The sequence below is a fragment of the Coregonus clupeaformis genome, chromosome 30, assembly GCF_020615455.1.
Source record: "Coregonus clupeaformis isolate EN_2021a chromosome 30, ASM2061545v1, whole genome shotgun sequence".
Taxonomy (NCBI): Eukaryota; Metazoa; Chordata; class Actinopteri; order Salmoniformes; family Salmonidae; genus Coregonus; species Coregonus clupeaformis.
The window spans coordinates 27,195,216-27,219,098 of NC_059221.1; the positions used below are offsets into that span (position 1 = coordinate 27,195,216).

The following is a 23,883-nucleotide window of genomic DNA, read 5'->3' on the forward strand; positions in this document are numbered from 1 at the left end:
TTCAATGCCCTGCCTGAGGGAAGGAGGTTCTCACCCAGGATTTGACGGTACATGGCCCCGTCCATCGTCCCTTTGATGAGGTGAAGTTGTCCTGTCCCCTTAGCAGAAAAACACCCCCAAAGCATAATGTTTCCACCTCCATGTTTGACGGTGGGGATGGTGTTCTTGGGGTCATAGGCAGCATTCCTCCTCCTCCAAACACGGCGAGTTGAGTTGATGCCAAAGAGCTCCATTTTGGTCTCATCTGACCACAACACTTTCACTCAGTTCTCCTCTGAATCATTCAGATGTTCATTGGCAAACTTCAGACGGCCCTGTATATGTGCTTTCTTGAGCAGGGGGACCTTGCGGACGCTGCAGGATTTCAGTCCTTCACAGCGTAGTGTGTTACCAATTGTTTTCTTGGTAACTATGGTCCCAGCTGCCTTGAGATCATTGACAAGATCCTCCCGTGTAGTTCTGGGCTGATTCCTCACCGTTCTCATGATCATTGCAACTCCACAAGGTGAGATCTTGCATGGAGCCCTTGGCCGAGGGAGATTGACAGTTCTTTTGTGTTTCTTCCATTTGCGAATAATCGCACCAACTGTTGTCACCTTCTCACCAAGCTGCTTGGCGATGGTCTTGTAGCCCATTCCAGCCTTGTGTAGGTCTACAATCTTGTCCCTGACATCCTTGGAGAGCTCTTTGGTATTGGCCATGGTGGAGAGTTTGGAATCTGATTGATTGATTGCTTCTGTGGACAGGTGTATTTTATACAGGTAACAAACTGAGATTAGGAGCACTCCCTTTAAGAGTGTGCTCCTAATCTCAGCTCGTTACCTGTATAAAAGACACCTGGGAGCCAGAATTCTTTCTGATTGAGAGGGGGGGTCAAATACTTATTTCCCTCATTAAAATGCAAATCAATTTATAACATTTTTGACATGCGTTTTTCTGGATTTTGTTGTTGTTATTCTGTCTCTCACTGTTCAAATAAACCTACCATTAAAATTATAGACTGATCATTTCTGTGTCAGTGGGCAAATGTACAAAATCAGCAGGGGATCAAATACTTTTCCCCTCACTGTATATCAACTGTTATTTGATACATGCATTTGTGAACTGCTTTAATAGTGTATCAATTGAGTCCTATCAAAAGCAGTCCTTGATATGTGTAGATAAGTAAAAGCCTCATACAGGGTAAAGGATTTTTTTCAGTTTGTGCAAATTTCTTTGGATGGACACGATGTCTGGGCATGTAGAGGATGCCTTTCTAGACCTCGGACACATTCTAACATGCATCATAAAAAACAACTGAAAGACAGTTTTTCAAAATCCTACTAAGCTTGGCAATAGAAATTCAGCTGCCCCAACACATTTATGAATGTGTAAAAAAAGAAAAATGATGTGCCTACCTTGATTTGGCGTCTTAAAAAGGTGTGGTCTTGAACACTAACGCCTGTGCAGATGTTGCAGATCTTCTCTTCACAAAACACACACACACGTATTTGTTGCAGGTTTCTGGCACAAGTTCTGCGTACGAGTTGCATAAAGAAAAAAAAAAAAAAAAAGAGAAAGGCAAACGCAGGTGCAATAACACTGCTTGAAATCAACAAAATGAACAGAGCAAGAGGAGATAGAGGAAGGAGATGGGGATACAGTTAAAGGAATGGAAGAAGAAAAAACTAGCAGACAGCAGCCCTCTAAGCACCCCGGGGTGAGTCGGTGGTGCGGTGAGGTGAGGAGGGCTGGGAGCAGCGTTGGGACGTGTGCTTTGTCAAAGCTGTTGAGTAGGCACAAACTTCTGGTCTCAGATCAGTTATCTTCTCGGTTTTGCAATTTTGCCAAAGGATTGTTTCTCTTGAGCGTGTTTCGATTGGGCAGCTGTGTATCTTGTGTCTTTGGTTGTTTCTTCGTTTGGTTGCGTCTAGATTTTCCTTTGAAGTGATCCTTTCCTTTTATTGAGTTGTTGAGACTTTGTTCATTTTGGGATGTTTCTCTTGAATTTGTTTCTTCGTTGTGATCTGAACTTGAAGAAGCAGTTGCGGATAGTACAAAAAAATTCAGTTCCGTTTCACTTCATACTGTTGAGAAAAAGAGATACACTATTAGAAAATAAATCAGATTATCAATGTAGCCTACATACAGCCTACTGATGTGAATAAACAACTAGCAAATTGGGTGAAGCCTGATAAATGCAACATTTTTGCTTGAGAAATTGCGCTTTGCTAAAAAGCCATTTTCATTTTTTTACCATTTAAAAACATTGGACACAGTCACGGTATTTGTTACTCAGAAATGATTTGATATATAGATAAAAACAGCTGCATTGGACCTTTAATGTTTTTATCATCACATGAGAAACAGTTACAGCTGCCTGTGGACTAGTGCCCTGGGTCATTTCCTTTTCATGTGAATGCAACTCCAGATGATTTGCCCCCATGCTAACAGGCCTAAAGATAGACCTTCCTCAGCTGCCCCTGCACACAGCACCAGCTGACTACATGCAAGTCCTGTGGATAAACACGTCCCTGTGCATACCTTTGATCGTATTGATATTTATGGAACAGTTTCTGACCAGGGAGGTCTGTGTAATCATATGAGCTATGTGGATTATGACAGTCTCAGACACTGATCCTAACTGTATGCACAGTAACAAGAAGCAGGAACACACCAAGTTTGGCTTTTGGGACATCCCCCTTGGCTGGGCATTGCTGGTATTATTGACCTCAATGCAGCAGTATGAAAACCAATTGGCTGAACAGGGCCACGTGAAAACTAATCTGACTTGGCTGTGTCGCAATGAGCGCCATCCCACATGGTTTCCAGTGTTCAAAAATAATGTTGTGAAAGGGGTCAAATTTCATCCCAAGGAGTGGATGGGTCTTTATAGGTCCTATTTGACATTCAGGCTAGAGTTGTTTATGGACAGCAGCACTCACTTGAACCTCAAAGTTTCAGTGAAATTATGCAATCTATGGCTTAAGGTGTTCGCATGCTTCCCAGCCGAAACTCTTCGGAAGAGTTTGTGCATACATTATGACGACATTTTTGTTCGTTTTGAACTATGGGGGAAAAAATGGCTATTCGTGCACAACATTTTTTCCTCTAGGCAAGCTGAAGTCTACGCACCTTCGTCGGTGATTGGTCAACAGTAGGGATTCTTCAATAAAGTCATTCAACGAGAGTACTTGTTTTCGTGCACATTTTTTCATTGAGAAATACCAATATAAAGCAAGCAGGTGCCTTTAGTCTATCATAAAGGATCCCTGTATACTAGTTATCTACATAAAATAACAATTATAAACTGGGTGGTTCGAGCCCTGAATGCTGATTGGCTGACAGCTGTGGTATATCATGAATTTTTTTTTTACTGCTTTAATTACATTGGTAACCAGTTTGTAATAGCAATAAGGCACCTCAGGGATTTGTGGTATATGGCCAATATACCACGGCTAAAGGCTGTATCCAGGCACAACGCGTTGCATCGTGCTTAAGAACAGCCCTTAGCCGTGGTATATTGGCCACATACCACACCATCTCTGGCCTTATTGCTTAATTATAACACCTTGCCATTCGGATGCCAATTGACATCTGCAGTAACATGTGGCTTGATAACACTCTTTAGTGACCGTTTGGTTACTCATTGTGTGGTTAGGCTGTCATGATGGGATTAGCACAACTCGACTACCATTTTGCAAGGTGCGTTGAGACATTACACCGATGTAATGTTAAACTGAAGAATGGTCTGCAATTTCACCACCCTTGGGGTAATATGGTCACATTGATTGAAAGGAGTGGGGGAACGCATGTTCACTCCGACAACAACCCTTGCTGAAACCAATGAAGCTGTCCCGGAGAGCCAAGTCTGGGACCAAAATGCTCCTGAACAGCTTCTACCCCCAAGCCACAAGACTGCTGAACAGTTAATAAAATGGCTACCCTGACTATTTGCATTGATCCCCTTTTTATTTGCACTTATCTTGCACCGGCTCTATGCACACTCACTGGACTCTACCCCAACACACATACATATTGACGCCACACACATACTCTCACACGGTGCTGCTGCTACTCTGTTTATTATCTATCCCGATTGCCTAGTCACTAGGGATGTTAACGGTTCACAGATTAGCCACCCGAAAATACATTTGACCGCTCATGCTTACCGGTCTTTAGGTTAATTTTCATAATTTTTTGGAATAAAAATTGGCGCGTGTACTTTCGTTAGTCGTCATGCATTTTATTTATCACACGCACACAGCATACAGAGCCTAGTTTGAGGAACAGAATAGCCTACCACCTGTTAGACAGCGCAAGTGTAACTCCTCAAAAAGCCTGTAGGCTACTGGAGTGAAACAAGCTTTTGTAAGCCGTCATTGCGCCAAAAATAATTCTAAATGCAATCGCGTGTTAAAAACGTTGTTGGCCACGAATAACAAATAGCTATTTTTATTTCTCAATCTCAACTCATAAAGCGCGCCTCCCATTTGGATGCATAGGCTATAGTATGCCTACTGTTGACTATCAGCACATCATCCACCACTTTTCAATTTGAGCTTGAGGCAGTCTAATTGTTTGAAACCTGAACGTTTTACTTTACTTCAAATAATGAGGCATGTCTTACCTTGCTTCAATGTAGCCTTGCGAAAATCCATCCATAGAAATATGGAGAATTTTATGATGACTTCCTCATGCCATTAACCAGCATTTCTCTCCTGTTTTATTGGTTTTCATATCAACTTTATTTCGTTGTCCTGACGCCAAAGGCACAATCCTAATCATATTAGCAACCCATCATAGTATTTGCTATTAGATCCCCTATCTTTAAGTTTCTAATGGAGATTATCATCTCTGTCACATATGGAATTTCTCGCAATAGGTGCGCTGTTTAGAACTGTGGTTTCAGCTAATTGTATTTTGGTAAATGTTTGAAAATTACGTTTTATTAGCTGCTTCCTTACAGGAGTTGCATGATCAATAATAGTCTATAGCCTTTTGGCTGTAAGACGATAGGCTTGCTATTGTTGCATGTTTCCATTAAGCTCTTAATGACAAATGTCCAGTCCTTGTATGCATGCATAGAATAAGAGGAAGCAAAGCAAGAGGTTTCGCCAAAATCTGTCCAAAATAGGTCCAATGCGTTTCTATGGGCTTATTTTGGGCCTAAGCTTGTCACCTGCCTTGGGCCGACTCCTATTGTTAGGGCGGAAACATAAGCATCTCGTTATACATACAGTGGGGAGAACAAGTATTTGATACACTACCGATTTTGCAGGTTTTCCTACTTACAAAGCATGTAGAGGTCACATTATATGATTTTTAAGTAATTAATTTGCATTTTATTGCATGACATAATTATTTGATCACCTACCAACCAGTAAGAATTCCAGCTCTCACAGACCTGTTAGTTTTTCTTTAAGAAGCCCTCCTGTTCTCCACTCATTACCTGTATTAACTGCACCTGTTTGAACTCGTTACCTGTATAAAAGACACCTGTCCACACACTCAATCAAACAGACTCCAACCTCTCCACAATGGCCAAGACCAGAGAGCTGTGTAAGGACATCAGGGATAAAATTGTAGACCTGCACAAGGCTGGGATGGGCTACAGGACAATAGGCAAGCAGCTTGGTGAGAAGGCAACAACTGTTGGCGCAATTATTAGAAAATGGAAGAAGTTCAAGATGACGGTCAATCACCCTCGGTCTGGGGCTCCATGCAAGATCTCACCTCGTGGGGCATCAATGATCATGAGGAAGGTGAGGGATCAGCCCAGAACTACACGGCAGGACCTGGTCAATGACCTGAAGAGAGCTGGGACCACAGTCTCAAAGAAAACCATTAGTAACACACTACGCCGTCATGGATTAAAATCCTGCAGCGCACGCAAGGTCCCCCTGCTCAAGCCAGCGCATGTCCAGGCCCGTCTGAAGTTTGCCAATGACCATCTGGATGATCCAGAGGAGGAATGGGGAAAAGGTCATGTGGTCTGATGAGACAAAAATAGAGCTTTTGGTCTAAACTCCACTCGCCGTGTTTGGAGGAAGAAGAAGGATGAGTACAACCCCAAGAACACCATCCCAACCGTGAAGCATGGAGGTGGAAACATCATTCTTTGGGGATGCTTTTCTGCAAAGAGGACAGGACGACTGCACCGTATTGAGGGGAGGATGGATGGGGCCATGTATCACGAGATCTTGGCCAACAACCTCCTTCCCTCAGTAAGAGCATTGAAGATGGGTCGTGGCTGGGTCTTCCAGCATGACAACGACCCGAAACACACAGCCAGGGAAACTAAGGAGTGGCTCCGTAAGAAGCATCTCAAGGTCCTGGAGTGGCCTAGCCAGTCTCCAGACCAGAACCCAATAGAAAATCTTTGGAGGGAGCTGAAAGTCCGTATTGCCCAGCGACAGCCCCGAAACCTGAAGGATCTGGAGAAGGTCTGTATGGAGGAGTGGGCCAAAATCCCTGCTGCAGTGTGTGCAAACCTGGTCAAGACCTACAGGAAACGTATGATCTCTGTAATTGCAAACAAAGGTTTCTGTACCAAATATTAAGTTCTGCTTTTCTGATGTATCAAATACTTATGTCATGCAATAAAATGCAAATTAATTACTTAAAAATCATACAATGTGATTTTCTGGATTTTTGTTTTAGATTCTGTCTCTCACAGTTGAAGTGTACCTATGATAAAAATTACAGACCTCTACATGCTTTGTAAGTAGGAAAACCTGCAAAATCGGTAGTGTATCAAATACTTGTTCTCCCCACTGTATACAGTCAGGTCCATAAGTATTTGGACAGTGACACAATTTGCATAATTTTGGCTCTGTATGCCACCACAATGGACTTGAAAGGAAACAATCAAGATGTGCTTTAAGTGTAGACTTTCATCATTAATTTAAGGGTTTTGTCAAAATGATTGTATGAACCGTGTAGGAATTACAACCATTTTTATACATAGCCCCCCAATTTTAGAGGCTCAAAAGTAAAATTGGACAAACTAACAATCATAAATTAAATTGTGAGTTAATACTTGGTTGCAAATCCTTTGCAGTCAATGACTGACTGAAGTCTGGAACTCATAGAAATCACCAGATGCTGGGTTTCTTCCCTGGTGATGCTCTGCCAGGTCTTTACTGCAGCGGTCTTTAGTTCCTGCTTGTTCTTGGAGCGTTTTGCCTTCAGCAAGTGAAATGCAGGCTCAATTGGATTCAGGTCAGGTGATTGACTTGGCCATTGCAGAACATTCCACTTCTTTGCCTTAAAGTATTGGGTTGCTTTCGCAGTATGCTTCGGGTCCATTGTCCATCTGCACTGTGAAGCGCCGTCCAATGAGTTTTGAAGCCTTTGGCTGAATCTGAGCAGATAATATAGCCCTAAACATTACAGAATTAATCGTGCTGCTTTTGTCAGCAGTTACATCATCAATAAATACAAGGGAACCCGTTCCATTGGCAGCCATACATGCCCACGCCATAAAACTACCTCCACCATGCTTCACAGATGAGGTGGTATACTTCTGATCATGAGCAGTTCCTTCCCTTCTCCATACGCTTCTCTTCCCATCATTCTGGTACAAGTTGATCTTTGTCTCATCTGTCCATAGGATGTTGTTCCAGAACGGTACAGGCTGTTTTAGATGTTTTTTGGAAAACTCTAATCTGGTCTTCCTATTTCTGAGGCTTACCAATGGTTTACATCTTGTGATAAACCCTCTGTATTTACTCTGGTGAAGTCTTCTCTTGATTGTTGACTGACACAGATACACCTACTTCCTGGAGGGTGTTCTTGATCTGGCCAACTGTTGTGAAGGGTATTTTCTTCACCAGGGAAAGAATTCTTCTGTCATCCACCACAATTGTTTTCCGGGCCTTTTGGTGTTCCTGAGCTCACCAGTGCGTTCTTTCTTTTTAAGAATGTACCAAATAGTTCATTTGGCCACACCTAATGTTGTTGCTATCTCTGATGGGTTTGTTTTGATTTTTCAGCCTAATGATGGCTTGCTTCACTGGCAGTGACAGCTCTTTGGACTTCATATTGAGGGTTAACAGCAACATATTCCAAACGCCACACTTGTGTCTCCCGAGTGGCGCAGTGGTCTAAGGCACTGCATCGCAGTGCCACTAGAGATCCTGGTTCGAATCCAGGCTCTGTCGTAGCCGGCCGCGACCGGGAGACCCATGGGGCGGCGCACAATTTGCCCAGCGTCGTCCAGGGTAGGGGAGGGAATGGCCGGCAGGGATGTAGCTCAGTTGGTAGAGCATGGCGTTTGCAACGCCAGGGTTGTGGGTTCGATTCCCATGGGGGGCCAGTATGAAAAATAAAAAAAATAATGTATGCACTCACTAACTGTAAGTCGCTTTGGATAAGAGTGTCTGCTAAATTACTAAAATGTAAATGTTGATCAACTCTAGACCTTTTATCTGCTTACTTGTAAATGAACTAATGTGGGAATAACACACACCTGGCCATGGAACAGCTGAGCAGCCAATTGTCCAATTACTTTTGGTCCCTTAAAAAGGGGGGGGGGACCACATATGAAAAGTGCTGTAATTCCTACACCGTTCACCCGATTTGGATGTAAATACCCTCAAATTAAAGCTGAAAGTCTGCACTTTCAGCTCATATTCATTATTTAATTTACACTCCAATATGCTGTGGTAGACAGCTAAAATAATAATAATAACTTGATCAATGTCCAAATATCATAGATCTCTGATAGTATTTTCTGTTGGTCACGTCATTTTACTGTTTGGAAATGTTTTTACCGTTTGTTGACTGGTTAACGAGGGCCAGTTAGTCGGCAGCAAAATTGACTGAAATGTGCATCCCTACTAGTTACTTTTACCCCTACCTACATGTGTATCAGGGTTTACGTTATGAAAATGTGGCGTCGGATATTTGACTGGCAGCATTTTAAATTTACCAGACCCATATGCATTGGGTGCGTAACCTGATTAGGGCATCCACCCACTGTGCTCAGAATGACAGAAATCACATTTAGCTTATGGTAATTAATCTTAACAGGACACGCAAGTTGAGGATGCAATGACGTGTGTCCTTAGCACGCACTTTGAAGATGTTAGAATAACTGTCCACATTTACTTTTCCTCAGCCAACAAAACGAGTAACGAACAGCAAAATATTTAGCCTATGCATTGGCGGTGCGTGAGTTTCTAGTTTGGGGAAGCTCATTTTCACCATAAATAACACCTTTATGATAAAGCATTCCAAGCATCATCACATTTGCAGACTTATGTAAGAGCCTACTATTAGTAATGTGATTAGTAGATTGGATAGTCATAATTTAGGCTAATAATGTAACTCAATCACTGTTTGCAAAAAATACTTCCATACATGGCTTAGCGTGTATAGAGTAGAGGCCTAGGCTATATCAGATACATGTTCTTTCTTTACACAGGAAAAATTGCCTTTCATAAACACATTTCATGCAATTCTACTATAGTTTATATGACTGCAGATATTAGCAGAATATTTTTTTATACGACAATTTACAGGGTAGCCTACCCTGCTGACACTGAGAAACAGATCAATAAAAACGATGTTGTCCATATAATAGGCCTACGAGAAGTGGAGACAAATAGAATATGACGTCCATCTAAACTGGAGGAGGAAATTGTCCAAAAACTAACTTTTAAGTGGCACTGACCCAACAATGATATAGTGAATATGCGCAGTGCGCACTCACCGGGGATATGCCGATGCGCTCCGATGATGCCAATAAGATAGGCCTACTGTTTGCTCAATTAAGTTGAGAATTTTGATAACTAAGACAGATTAGAGTCTTTTCACTGTCTTCTCTTTACAGCAATAGCTATTTGCTTTCCAAACTATGTCTTCCCGCGATTTAATTTCAAAATATTGCGATATGCCTGGCTTGGCCTCCTTTCACTGACAGTCGCAACTCAACAATCATCTATTTCCTTCCGACTGTAGGCAATGCAATTTAAAACTTTTGAAGGCTAGGGGAAGCTAATGATCCTCTGTGGCCAAATCATGCTTTAGTAGCCTACTTTGAATGATTTTACTTATTTCTATATTGGACAGGAGCAGGCAAATTAATTTAGTTCGGGAAAGCTTCCCCTAGCCTTATGGACATGCCGTCTATGTCAATCTACTATCCCCCATAGTAGAACGTTTACCTATTCTATTAGTCAGCTTGTCAAGAAATAGCCCAAACAGACACTGGGACAGTTGTGGGACGATAGATCCCAAATTCATACAACCAGTAGGCCTAGGCTACATATATACACTGCTCAAAAAAATAAAAGGGAACACTTAAAACAACACAATGTAACTCCAAGTCAATCACACTTCTGTGAAATCAAACTGTCCACTTAGGAAGCAACACTGATTGACAATAAATGTCACATGCTGTTGTGCAAATGCAATAGACAACAGGTGGAAATTATAGGCAATTAGCAAGACACCCCCCAATAAAGGACTGGTTTTGCAGGTGGTGACCACAGACCACTTCTCAGTTCCTGTGCTTCCTGGCTGATGTTTTGGTCACTTTTGAATGCTGGCGGTGCTTTCACTCTAGTGGTAGCATGAGACAGAGTCTACAACCCACACAAGTGGCTCAGGTAGTGCAGCTCATCCAGGATGGCACATCAATGCGAGCTGTGGCAAGAAGGTTTGCTGTGTCTGTAGTAGTGTCCAGAGCGTGGAGGCGCTACCAGGAGACAGGCCAGTACATCAGGAGACGTGGAGGACGCCGTAGGAGGGCAACAACCCAGCAGCAGGACTGCTACCTCCGCCTTTGTGCAAGGAGGAGCAGGAGGAGCACTGCCAGAGCCCTGCAAAATGACCTCCAGCAGGCCACAAATGTGCATGTGTCTGCTCAAACGGTCAGAAACAGACTCCATGAGGGTGGTATGAGGGCCCGACATCCACAGGTGGGGGTTGTGCTTACAGCCAAACACCGTGCAGGACGTTTGGCATTTGCCAGAGAACACCAAGATCGGCAAATTCGCCACTGGCGCCCTGTGCTCTTCACAGATTAAAGCAGGTTCACACTGAGCACGTGACAGAGTCTGGAGACGCCGTGGAGAACGTTCTGCTGCCTGCAACATCCTCCAGCATGACCGGTTTGGCGGTGGGTCAGTCATAGTGTGGGGTGGCATTTCCTTGGGGGGCCACACAGCCCTCCATGTGCTCGCCAGAGGTAGTCTGACTGCCATTAGGTACCGAGATGAGATCCTCAGACCAGGTTCCTCCTAATGCAAGACAATGCTAGACCTCATGTGGCTGGAGTGTGTCAGCAGTTCCTGCAAGAGGAAGGAATCGATGCTATGGACTGGCCCGCCCGTTCCCCAGACCTGAATCCAATTGAGCACATCTGGGACATCATGTCTCGCACCATCCACCAACGCCATGTTGCACCACAGACTGTCCAGGAGTTGGCGGATGCTTTAGTCCAGGTCTGGGAGGAGATCCCTCAGGAGACCATCCGCCACCTCATCAGGAGCATGCCCAGGCGTTGTAGGGAGGTCATACTGATACTTTCGCTACGAGATTTGACGAGATTTGACGTGACTTCCGTCTCGCTTCCGCATTGTCTCCGTACTGCTGTGCTGTTTGTTGCTACTTGGCTACCTGCCAAACTATTCACGTTTTACTTTTAATAAACGTTTAATCAATCTTTGTGTTCAACAAATTTACCAACTTTTTAGTTTTGTCCTCACTCATCTTTTTTCGTTAAACTTTTTCACCCCGGACGTTTATCCCGAGACAGAAGAGTCATTTTCCTGTGCGTTTTAGCTGCCAACTTTACGTTATTTTCCTTTTTTCCATCGCAACTTTTTTCCCTTATTCAACTTTTTCACTCCGGACGCTTTATCTGGACATGGTTCATCAACATCTTCAACAGCCGAAGCTAAGTAGTAACATTAACATGATGTCTTCTAATTGCAGTCGCTGTACTCATAATATACAGGAGAACGATCGCCTTACGGCGAAAATAGCTGTGCTACAAGCCCAGCTTCAGACGCAATCGTTAGGCAAGGGTAATCTCAGTGTAGGAAAGGAAGAAACAGCGTCTGTGCCACCAGTAAGTACAGACAGTAACGTTAGTATAAATCCCCCGCACAGTCCCCCGCAGCCGGACAACTTTCTCATGGCTTCTGGAGGGAAATACTGTTGGAATACTCAACCGGTGTCGCTCATTCAGCCGACAGAAACCTTCAACCGGTTTTCCCCATTATGTAGCGAGTCGGAGTCTGAGTCTGAGTCTTCTCTAGTCTCTACTCCTCCCGTTACGGGGTCTGAGACGCCGAAGGCTCCCACCATTAGCTCTGACAAATTGAAAACCCTAGTCATTGGCGACTCCATTACCCGCAGTATTAGACTTAAAACGAATCACCCAGCGATCATACACTGTTTACCAGGGGGCAGGGCTACCGACGTTAAGGCTAATCTAAAGATGGTGCTGGCTAAAGCTAAAACTGGCGAGTGTAGAGAGTATAGAGATATTGTTATCCACGTCGGCACCAACGATGTTAGGATGAAACAGTCAGAGGTCACCAAGTGCAACATAGCTTCAGCTTGTAAATCAGCTAGAAAGATGTGTCGGCATCGAGTAATTGTCTCTGGGCCCCCTCCCAGTTAGGGGAAGTGACGAGCTCTACAGCAGAGTCTCAGCACTTAATCGCTGGTTGAAAACTGTTTTCTGCCCCTCCCAAAAGATAACATTTGTGGATAATTGGCCCTCTTTCTGGGACTCACCCACAAACAGGACCAAGCCTGACCTGCTGAGGAGTGACGGACTCCATCCTAGCTGGAGGGGTGCTCTCCTCTTATCTACCAACATAGATAGGGCTCTAACTCCTCTAGCCCCACAGTGAAATAGGGTGCAGGCCAGGCAGCAGGCTGTTAGCCAACCTGCCAGCTTAGTGGAGTCTGCCAATAGCACAGTCAGTGTAGTCAGCTCAGCCATACCCATTGAGACTGTGTCTGTGCCTCGACCTAGGTTGGGCAAAACTAAACATGGCGGTGTTCACCCCTAGCAATCTTATTAGGATAAAGACCTCCTCCATTCCTGCCATTATTGAAAGAGATCGTGATACCTCACATCTCAAAATAGGGTTACTTAATGTTAGATCCCTCACTTCAAAGGCAGTCATAGTCAATGAACTAATCACTGATCATAATCTCGATGTGATTGGCCTGACTGAAACATGGCTTAAGCCTGATGAATTTGCTGTGTTAAATGAGGCCTCACCTCCTGGTTACACTAGTGACCATATTCCCCGTGCATCCCGCAAAGGCGGAGGTGTTGCTAACATTTACGATAGCAAATTTCAATTTACAAAAAAAAAATGGCGTTTTCATCTTTTGAGCTTCTAGTCATGAAATCTATGCAGCCTACTCAATCACTTTTTATAGCTACTGTTTACAGGCCTCCTGGGCCATATACAGCGTTCCTCTCTGAGTTTCCTGAATTCCTATCAGACCTTGTAGTCATAGCAGATCATATTCTAATTTTTGGTGATTTTAATATTCACATGGAGAAGTCCACAGACCCACTCCAAAAGTCTTTCGGAGCCATTATCGACTCAGTGGGTTTTGTCCAACATGTCTCTGGACCTACTCACTGCCACAGTCATACTCTGGACCTAGTTTTGTCCCATGGAATAAATGTTGTAGATCTTAATGTTTTTCCACAAAATCCTGGACTATCGGACCACCATTTTATTACATTTGCAATCGCAACAAATAATCTGCTCAGACCCCAACCAAGGAGCATCAAAAGTCGTGCTATAAATTCTCAAACAACACAAAAATTCATTGATGCCCTTCCAGACTCCTTCTGCCTACCCAAGGACGTCAGAGGACAAAAATCAGTTAACCACTTAACTGAGGAACTCAATTTAACCTTGCGCAATACCCTAGATGCAGTTGCACCCCTAAAAACGAAAAACATTTGTCATAAGAAACTAGCTCCCTGGTATACAGAAAATACCCGAGCTTTGAAGCAAGCTTCCAGGAAATTGGAACGGAAATGGCGCCACACCAAACTGGAAGTCTTCCGACTAGCTTGGAAAGACAGTACCGTGCAGTACCGAAGAGCCCTCACTGCTGCTCGATCATCCTACTTTTCCAACTTAATTGAGGAAAATAAGAACAATCCAAAATTTCTTTTTGATACTGTTGCAAAGCTAACTAAAAAGCAGCATTCCCCAAGAGAGGATGGCTTTCACTTCAGCAGTGATAAATTCATGAACTTCTTTGAGGAAAAGATCATGACCATTAGAAAGCAAATTACGGACTCCTCTTTGAATCTGCGTATTCCTCCAGGGCTTAGCTGTCCTGGATCTGCACGATCTCTGCGAGGGCCTGGGATCGGGAGAGACACTTAAGTGTTTTAGTACTATATCTCTTGACACAATGATGAAAATAATCATGGCCTCTAAACCTTCAAGCTGCATACTGGATCCTATTCCTACTAAACTGCTGAAGGAGCTGCTTCCTGTGCTTGGCCCTCCTATGTTGAACATAATAAACAGCTCTCTATCCACCGGATGTGTACCAAACTCACTAAAAGTGGCAGTGATAAAGCCTCTCTTGAAAAAGCCAAACCTTGACCCGGAAAATATAAAAAACTATCGGCCTATATCGAATCTTCCATTCCTCTCAAAAATTTTAGAAAAAGCTGTTGCGCAGCAACTCACTGCCTTTCTGAAGACAAACAATGTATACGAAATGCTTCAGTCTGGTTTTAGACCCCATCATAGCACTGAGACTGCACTTGTGAAGGTGGTAAATGACCTTTTAATGGCGTCAGACCGAGGCTCTGCATCTGTCCTCGTGCTACTAGACCTTAGTGCTGCCTTTGACACCATCGATCACCACATTCTTTTGGAGAGACTGGAAACCCAAATTGGTCTACACGGACAAGTTCTGGCCTGGTTTAGATCCTACCTGTCGGAAAGATATCAGTTTGTCTCTGTGAATGGTCTGTCCTCCGACAAATCAACTGTACATTTCGGTGTTCCTCAAGGTTCCGTTTTAGGACCACTATTGTTTTCACTATATATTTTACCTCTTGGGGATGTTATTCGAAAACATAATGTTAACTTTCACTGCTATGCGGATGACACACAGCTGTACATTTCAATGAAACATGGTGAAGCCCCAAAATTGCCCTCGCTAGAAGCCTGTGTTTCAGACATAAGGAAGTGGATGGCTGAAAACTTTTTACTTTTAAACTCGGACAAAACAGAGATGCTTGTTCTAGGTCCCAAGAAACAAAGAGATCTTCTGTTAAATCTGACAATTCATCTAGATGGTTGTAAAGTCGTCTCAAATAAAACTGTGAAGGACCTCGGTGTTACTCTTGACCCTGATCTCTCTTTTGACGAACATATCAAGACTGTTTCAAGGACAGCTTTTTTCCATCTACGTAACATTGCAAAAATCAGAAATTTTCTGTCCAAAAATGATGCAGAAAAATTAATCCATGCATTTGTTACTTCTAGGTTAGACTACTGCAATGCTCTATTTTCCGGCTACCCGGATAAAGCACTAAATAAACTTCAGTTAGTGCTAAATACGGCTGCTAGAATCCTGACTAGAACCAAGAAATTTGATCATATTACTCCAGTGCTAGCTTCCCTACACTGGCTTCCTGTTAAGGCAAGGGCTGATTTCAAGGTTTTACTGTTAACCTATAAAGCGTTACATGGGCTTGCTCCTACCTATCTTTCCGAGTTGGTCCTGCCGTACATACCAATACGTACGCTACGGTCACAAGACGCAGGCCTCCTAATTGTCCCTAGAATTTCTAAGCAAACAGCGGGAGGCAGGGCTTTCTCCTATAGATCTCCATTTTTATGGAACAGTCTGCCTACCCATGTGAGAGACGCAGACTCGGTCTCAACCTTTAAGTCTTTACTGAAGACTTATCTCTTCAGTAGGTCATATGATTGAGTGTAGTCTGGCCCAGGAGTGTGAAGGTGAACGGAAAGGCTGGAGCAACGAACAGCCCTTGCTGTCTCTGCCGGGCCGGTTCCCCTCTCCACTGGGGTTCTCTGCCTCTAACCCTGTTGCAGGGGCTGAGTCACTGGCTTGCTGGTGCTCTTTCATGCCGTCCCTGGGAGGGGTGCGTCACTTGAGTGGGTTGAGTTACTGACGTGATCTTCCTGTCTGGGTTGGCGCCCCCCTTGGTTTGTGCTGTGGTGGAGACCTCTGTGGGCTATACTCGGCCTTGTCTCAGGATTGTAAGTTGGTGGTTGGGGATATCCCTCTAGTGGTGCGGGGGCTGTGCTTTGGCGGAGTGGGTGGGGTTATATCCTTCCTGTTTGGCCCTGTCCGGGGTTTCTTCGGATGGGGCCACAGTGTCTCCGGACCGCTCCTGTCTCAGCCTCCAGTATTTATGCTGCAGTAGTTTATGTGTCGGGGGCTGGGGTTAGTTGGTTATACCTGGAGTACTTCTCCTGTCTTATCCAGTGTCCTGTGTGAATTTAAGTATGCTCTCTCTAATTCTCTCGTTCTCTCTTTCTCTCTGAGAACCTGAGCCCTAGGACCATACGTCAGGACTACCGGGCATGATGACACCTTGCTGTCCCCAGTCCGCCTGGCCTTGCTGCTATTCCAGTTTCAACTGTTCTGCCTGCGGCCACGAAACCCCTACCTGTCCCAGACCTGCTGTTTTCAACTCTTTAATGATCGGCTATGAAAAGCCAACTGAGAGACCTGAGCCCTAGGACCATACGTCGGGACTACCGGCCGTGGTGACTCCTTGCTGTCCCCAGTCCGCCTGGCCTTGCTGCTATTCCAGTTTCAACTGTTCTGCCTGCGGTTATGGAACCCCTACCTGTCCCAGACCTGCTGTTTTCAACTCTTAATGATCGGCTATGAAAAGCCAACTGAGATTTATTCCTGATTATTATTTGACCATGCTTGTCACTTATGAACATTTTTGAACATCTTGGCATGGTTCTGTTATAATCTCCACCCGGCACAGCCAGAAGAGGACTGGCCACCCCTCATAGCCTGGTTCCTCTCTAGGTTTCTTCCTAGGCTTTCGCCTTTCTAGGGAGTTTTTCCTAGCCACCGTGCTTCTACACCTGCATTACTAGCTGTTTGGGGTTTTAGGCTGGGTTTCTGTACAGCACTTCGAGATATTAGCTGATGTAAGAAGGGCTATATAAAATAAAATTGATTGATTGATACAGGAACGTGGAGGCCACACACACTACTGAGCCTCATTTTGACTTGTTTTAAGGACATTACATCAAAGTTGGATCAGCCTGTAGTGTGGTTGTCCACTTTAATTTTGAGGGTGACTCCAAATACAGACCTCCATGGGTTGATAAATTTGATTTCCATTGATAATTTTTGTGTGATTGTTGTCAGCACATTCAACTATGTAAAGAAAAAAGTAGATTATTTCATTCATTCAGATCTAGGATGTGTTATTTTAGTGTTCCCTTTATTTTATTGAGCAGTGTATATTTTTTAAGCAATGAGTCTGATGCAACAGATCACAACGTTTAGCTTAAAATGTTGATAAATGTATTTCTTAACATTATTAACACAGCAATGCACAAGACAGTAGGCTACGTGCAAATGTGCATTTGGCTACCGGACAATGAAAGAAAGTTGAAAACCAATAGCAAATAAGAGAAATAAGCTACTGGTTTCAATGGCATATGGAAGTCTTTATAAAATAATTGCCTCCACTTGTAAAAGTATTGCTTCCGTACCTGTCCTCGCCCCAACCTGGGCTTGAACCAGAGACCCTCTGCACACATCAACAACAGTCACCCTCGAAGTATCCTCGCTAACTGTAAGTCTCTCTGGATAAGAGCGTCTGCTAAATGACTAAAATGTAAAAATCGTTACCTATTGCACCACAAAAGTTGCGGCCCTTGCCGAGCAAGGAAACAACTACTTCAAGGTCTCAGAGCGAGTGATGTCACCAATTGAAACTCCACTAGCGCATAAGGTCGGATTTTGCCTAAGCTACTTTGAGGCAAGGTAAAACATGCCTTATAATATTTAGTAAAACATTCAGGTTGTAAAAAATTAAGTAGTTTACGTTTTCAAAAGGCATACTGCCCCCAGCTCATAGCAAAGTGGTGTGTGACACGCTGATGAAGCCTGCCTTCCGTTGCCTATGCATTTGAATGCCGAATGGAAAGTGTGCTTCAATTAACAGTTTAAATAAAAAGCCCTTTTTAATCTTGGCCAATTGAACTATTTTTAACATAATATTATAGCCATTTAGCAGACGCTTTTATCCAAAGCGACTTACAGTCATGTGCGCATACATTTTTACGTATGGGTGATCGCGGGGATCGAACCCACTACCCTGGCTTTACAAGCGCCATGCTCTACCAATTGAGCTACAGAGGACCACAATTGAGCTACAGAGGACCACGGATACACTGTCTGACAGATTTTCTGCTCAAAGATTCTGTCTGCTGAGCACATGTGATAAATAAGATACATAATGAATATACACATGCACCAATTGAATTCCACTAAATTATGCAAATTAACCCATAGACCGATAAGGTCAAATGTATTTACATCAATTAGTATTTCTGTCAACGAATAGGCTAAAAATGATTATTTCGCCCTCCTAATTGTCCAGGGCCAATTTTATTTAAAAACGTCCAAAAGCAGGCTGTTACCTTCTAACAGAAACCCTGACATACATATTACCTCGTACCCCTGCACATTGGTACCGGTACTCCTTCTACAGTCTCGTTGTTATTTTATTGTGTTACTATTTCCTTTATTTGTTGCTATTTTCTCTTACTTTTTAACTCTGCATTGTTGGGGAAGTAAGCATTACACGGTAAAAGTCTACACTGTTGTATTCGGCGCATGTGACAAATAGAATGTGATTTGAAGAAAATAGGAACTTGGGAGCGTGTGCTTTTCAGCTGATTATGACGCAGTGATAAAAACAACATTTGCCTAACCGTTACCACCCACTAAAATCACTGGCTGTGATTGGCCCTTTAGCACAGCTTTCCAAAACAAGTGGTCGAACACATTGTCGAGTTCAGAAGCCCCTAACTAGTTTACTTGCTAACGTTACCTAGCTATTGTTTTATGTTTCACCAAAGTATTAATTAATTTCAGTGATGCATGCTGAAGTAGGCAACATGCATACGTATATAGGGCCTAGTCTCTTGCGGCCTTCAAGCTGGTGGTAGCTAGCCAGTTAGGTATTATATCGGCCTTCCGCTAGCTGGCTAGAACTGCGAAGTTCATGAATAACTGCAAAATAGTTAGCCCTCTTAAGTCGTTCATTATAGTACCGAAGTAACGTAGATAACCAACTGCCCCTGTTGGTTGAAACATTATGTTTTACAAGTGAATGGCATAAACATAATTTCATTAGTTACCAGCTATGTACAGCCATCTGATTTGCTATCAAGCGACCACGCTTTGCAATGCAGTAACGTGGCCTACAAGCCAACATTCGTTTGCATAAATAACATGTCGTGGTTTGGTAACTACCTAACTAGCTATAAAACCAAAACAGGGGGATTAGCAAGTCGTCAAATACATCAACAATGTCTAACGTTATCTTTACTTCGCTAATGTTACTTATTACGATCACTTAACTAAATCACACATTAACGTTAATAGTTTCTTCTTAATTCAGGAACTTGTCAAAACGAACATGGCAATTGTGCCAATTTTAACAACCAATTTACTTCACCAGTGCTAAAATGTTAACAGTGCTGGCAGGCGCCGTAACTGAGTAACGTTAGTGTGGCACCGGACAACAAAGGAACTGCGACAGATGAGGCTAAATCCGCTAGCTTGTGGCTAACTAGCCAACACTTGGTAAACTCGTGCCAGTCCAGATAGTTAGGTAGCTAACAAATACAGTCGTCGGGTCAGCTAGTTTACCACTTTAGCAAATTAGTTTACGCCAGACCGTAGCTTCTTATTAATTACGTCGAAACAGTTGCTAAAATAAGATAGCTCCCCAGCTGGATAACGTGTCGGTATGATTTATGACGAGCAAAAACACCGGAGAACACTGCCCCCGCCCAGGCCTAACTTCGCTTTGAAGGGTAAGAACTTGGTTCCAGATTATTTTTACAGATATAACTTGAGTACGCGAAACATCATCTCCCATACACATACTAAGGGGTTTTCAACCGTAATTGTTCATTAAACAAAACTCACCCCAACAGCTTTCAGCACTGTCACCAGCGCCGCCAGAAGCAGCACGGCACATTACGTAGTGATCTAAGTGGAGTCCTACCGCGAGATTTCATATGACAGTGGTACAGGAGAAAACGTTGCAAATCATGGTTTTAGGGGTTTGTTCAAGAGCCAGACACCAGAGCCCAAGTTGAATGGATCACATCAAATCAAACTTTTTTTCGTCACATGCGCCGAATACAACAGGTGTATACTTTACCGTGAAATGCTTACGAGTGGCGCAGTGGTCTAAGGCACTGCATCGCAGTGCTAGCTGTCCCACTAGAGATCCTGGTTCGAGTCCAGGCTCTGTCGCAGCCGGCCGCAACCGGGAGACCCATGGGCGGCGCACAATTGGTCCAGCATCGTCCAAGGTAGAGGAGGGTTTGGCCGGCAGGGATGTGGGTTCGTTTCCCACGGGGGCCAGTATGAAAAAATTAAATAATAATAATAACACGTATGCATTCACTAACTGTAAGTCGCTCTGGATAAGAGCGTCTGCAAAATTACTAAAATGTAATGTAAAATGTACGTGTCCTTTCCCAACGATGCAGAGTTAAAAAGTAAGAAAATTAGCAAATAAAAATAGACAATAGTAACACAATAAATAACAATAACGAGGCTATATACAAGGACTACCGGTACTGAGTCAATGTGCAGGGGTATGAGGTAGTTGAGGTAATATGTACACATGTCTTGTAGCATCTGTTACAAGACCATGGTGCTTGCCTACGGAGCTGTGAGGGGAACAGCACCTCCGTACCTTCAGGCTCTGATCAGTCCCTACACCCAAACGAGGGCATTGCGTTCATCCACCTCTGGCCTGCTGGCTCCCCTACCTCTGCGGAAGCACAGTTCCCGCTCAGCCCAGTCAAAACTGTTCGCTTCCCCGGCACCCCAATGGTGGAACAAGCTCCCTCACGACGCCAGGACAGCGGAGACATTTGAAACCCCACCAAAAATACATTGTAAAGTGGTTATCCCACTGGCTATAAGGTGAATGCACCAATTTGTAAGTCGCTCTGGATAAGAGCTTCTGCTAAATGACGTAAATGTAAATGTAAAAGTGACTCGGCAATCAGGATAGATAATAAACAGAGTAGCAGCAGTGTGTGTGTGTGGCATCAATATGTATGTGTGTGTGTACAGTGGGGGAAAAAAGTATTTAGTCAGCCACCAATTGTGCAAGTTCTCCCACTTAAAAAGATGAGAGAGGCCTGTAATTTTCATCATAGGTACACGTCAACTATGACAGACAAATTGAGAAAAGAAAATCCAGAAAATCACATTGTAGGATTTTTAATGAATTTATTTGCAAATTATGGTGGAAAATAAGTATTTGGTCACCTACAAACAAGCAAGATTTCTGTCTCTCACAGACCTGTAACTTCTTCTTTAAGAGGCTCCTCTGTCCTCCACTCGTTACCTGTATTAATGGCACCTGTTTGAACTTGTTATCAGTATAAAAGACACCTGTCCACAACCTCAAACAGTCACACTCCAAACTCCACTATGGCCAAGACCAAAGAGCTGTCAAAGGACACCAGAAACAAAACTGTAGACCTGCACCAGGCTGGGGAAGACTGAATCTGCAATAGGTAAGCAGCTTGGTTTGAAGAAATCAACTGTGGGAGCAATTATTAGGAAATGGAAGACATACAAGACCACTGATAATCTCCCTCGATCTGGGGCTCCACGCAAGATCTCACCCCGTGGGGTCAAAATGATCACAAGAACGGTGAGCAAAAATCCCAGAACCACACGGGGGGACCTAGTGAATGACCTGCAGAGAGCTGGGACCAAAGTAACAAAGCCTACCATCAGTAACACACTACGCCGCCAGGGACTCAAATCCTGCAGTGCTAGACGTGTCCCCCTGCTTACGCCAGTACATGTCCAGGCCCGTCTGAAGTTTGCTAGAGTGCATCCAGAAGAGGATTGGGAGAATGTCATATGGTCAGATGAAACCAAAATATAACTTTTTGGTAAAAACTCAACTCGTCGTGTTTGGAGGACAAAGAATGCTGAGTTGCATCCAAAGAACACCATACCTACTGTGAAGCATGGGAGTGAAAACATCATACTTTGGGGCTGTTTTTCTGCAAAGGGACCAGGACGACTGAGCCGTGTAAAGGAAAGAATGAATGGGGCCATGTATCGTGAGATTTTGAGTGAAAACCTCCTTCCATCAGCAAGGGCATTGAAGATGAAACGTGGCTGGGTCTTTCAGCATGACAATGATCCCAAACACACCGCCCGGGCAACGAAGGAGTGGTTTCGTAAGAAGCATTTCAAGGTCCTGGAGTCTCCAGATCTCAACCCCATAGAAAATCTTTGGAGGGAGTTGAAAGTCCGTGTTGCCCAGCGACAGCCCCAAAACATCACTGCTCTAGAGGAGATCTTTATGGAGGAATGGGCCAAAATACCAGCAACAGTGTGTGAAAACCTTGTGAAGACTTACAGAAAACGTTTGACCTGTGTCATTGCCAACAAAGGGTATATAACAAAGTATTGAGAAACTTTTGTTATTGACCAAATACTTATTTTCCACCATAATTTGCAAATAAATTCATTAAAAATCCTACAATGTGATTTTCTGGAAAAAAATTTCTCATTTTGTCTGTCATAGTTGACGTGTACCTATGATGAAAATTACAGGCCTCTCTCATCTTTTTAAGTGGGAGAACTTGCACAATTGGTGGCTGACTAAATACTTTTTTTCCCCACTGTATATATGTATGTGTGTGTATTTTGTGAGCATATGTAGTGTGTGTGTGTGTGTGTGTGTGTTGGAGTGTCAGTGTAAGTTTATGTGAGTGTATGGGTAGACTAGAGTCCAGTGAGTGTGCATAGAGTCAGTGTAAGAGAGTCAGTGCAAAAAAGGGTAAATGGGTCTTTCTATAAATAATGGGGCCAATGTGACATCAGGGTCAACATTTCCAAATATATACATTTCAATATGATTTTCTTGCAGCTTCACATGTGTAGTTACAGGAATAAGAGTCTAGATAGGCACAATGAGACCATAACTCCAGCAACAACAAAACATCTACATGCCATTCAAAATGTCGCATGAAACATGGACCATGCATGTTTCTTTGTCATGCCTAGTAGCCAGGTCTGTTTTTGCTTTAGTCAACTTCTCTATCATGTATAGCCATGCTAAACATTCCACAATAATGTAAAAGATAAACAGCATTTCTATATTTTGTAATAGTTTATATTGTAATTTAATACAATAATATAGTACAATGGGTTCTGTCAACAAAATCATTGATAATAATAATAATAACCAATAATGAAATCATTATAATCAGTAAACTCTTCAAGCAGTGTGTGTGTGTGTGTGTGTGTGTGTGTGTGTGAAAACTAGACATCACATTCTTGCTTCCTCTGTCCTTGTTTCCTCCACTCCTTCCCTCTCCTTGTTAAGTGCATTGGAGCCCCAGGGGAGGAACCTTCCCTGCTCTCCCCCAATGTGTTTTGAGAGGGAGGTGAGGAATGGAGGAAACAAGGGGAGAATATCAATTGCATTTCCTTCATTCCTCATGTCCTCTCTACTCGCCTACAAAACCAATGGGTTTTTGAGAAGGAGACGAAGAGAGCGGATGCAGTGAATCAAGGAAATTGTTAAGAGAATTTCTATCTCTAATTCAACCTAAGCTTGAATCATTACCAGAGGTTGTAAGGCTCTGG

At 43.4% G+C, this 23,883-nt stretch overlaps 1 protein-coding gene across 12 annotated transcripts in view; it reads right to left on the reverse strand.

The window, feature by feature from the left end:
• LOC121545557 (cold shock domain-containing protein E1) overlaps nucleotides 1–20,275 on the reverse strand; it is a 35,455-nt gene extending 15,180 nt beyond the window's left edge. For 10 of the 12 annotated variants that reach the window (XM_041856186.2, XM_041856185.2, XM_041856182.2 and 7 more), the window contains exons 1-2: nucleotides 20,170–20,275; nucleotides 1,398–2,066 (exon numbers count right to left, since the gene is read on the reverse strand). In XM_041856186.2, the coding sequence (XP_041712120.1) occupies nucleotides 1,398–1,532 (135 nt within the window). In that variant the 5' untranslated portion in view covers nucleotides 1,533–2,066; nucleotides 20,170–20,275. Of the gene's footprint in view, nucleotides 1–1,397; nucleotides 2,067–20,169 lie in introns of those variants that run through there. The other 2 variants (XM_041856187.1, XM_041856177.1) reach the window with 1 other exon arrangement.
• Between the last annotated feature and the right edge of the window lie 3,608 nt (nucleotides 20,276–23,883).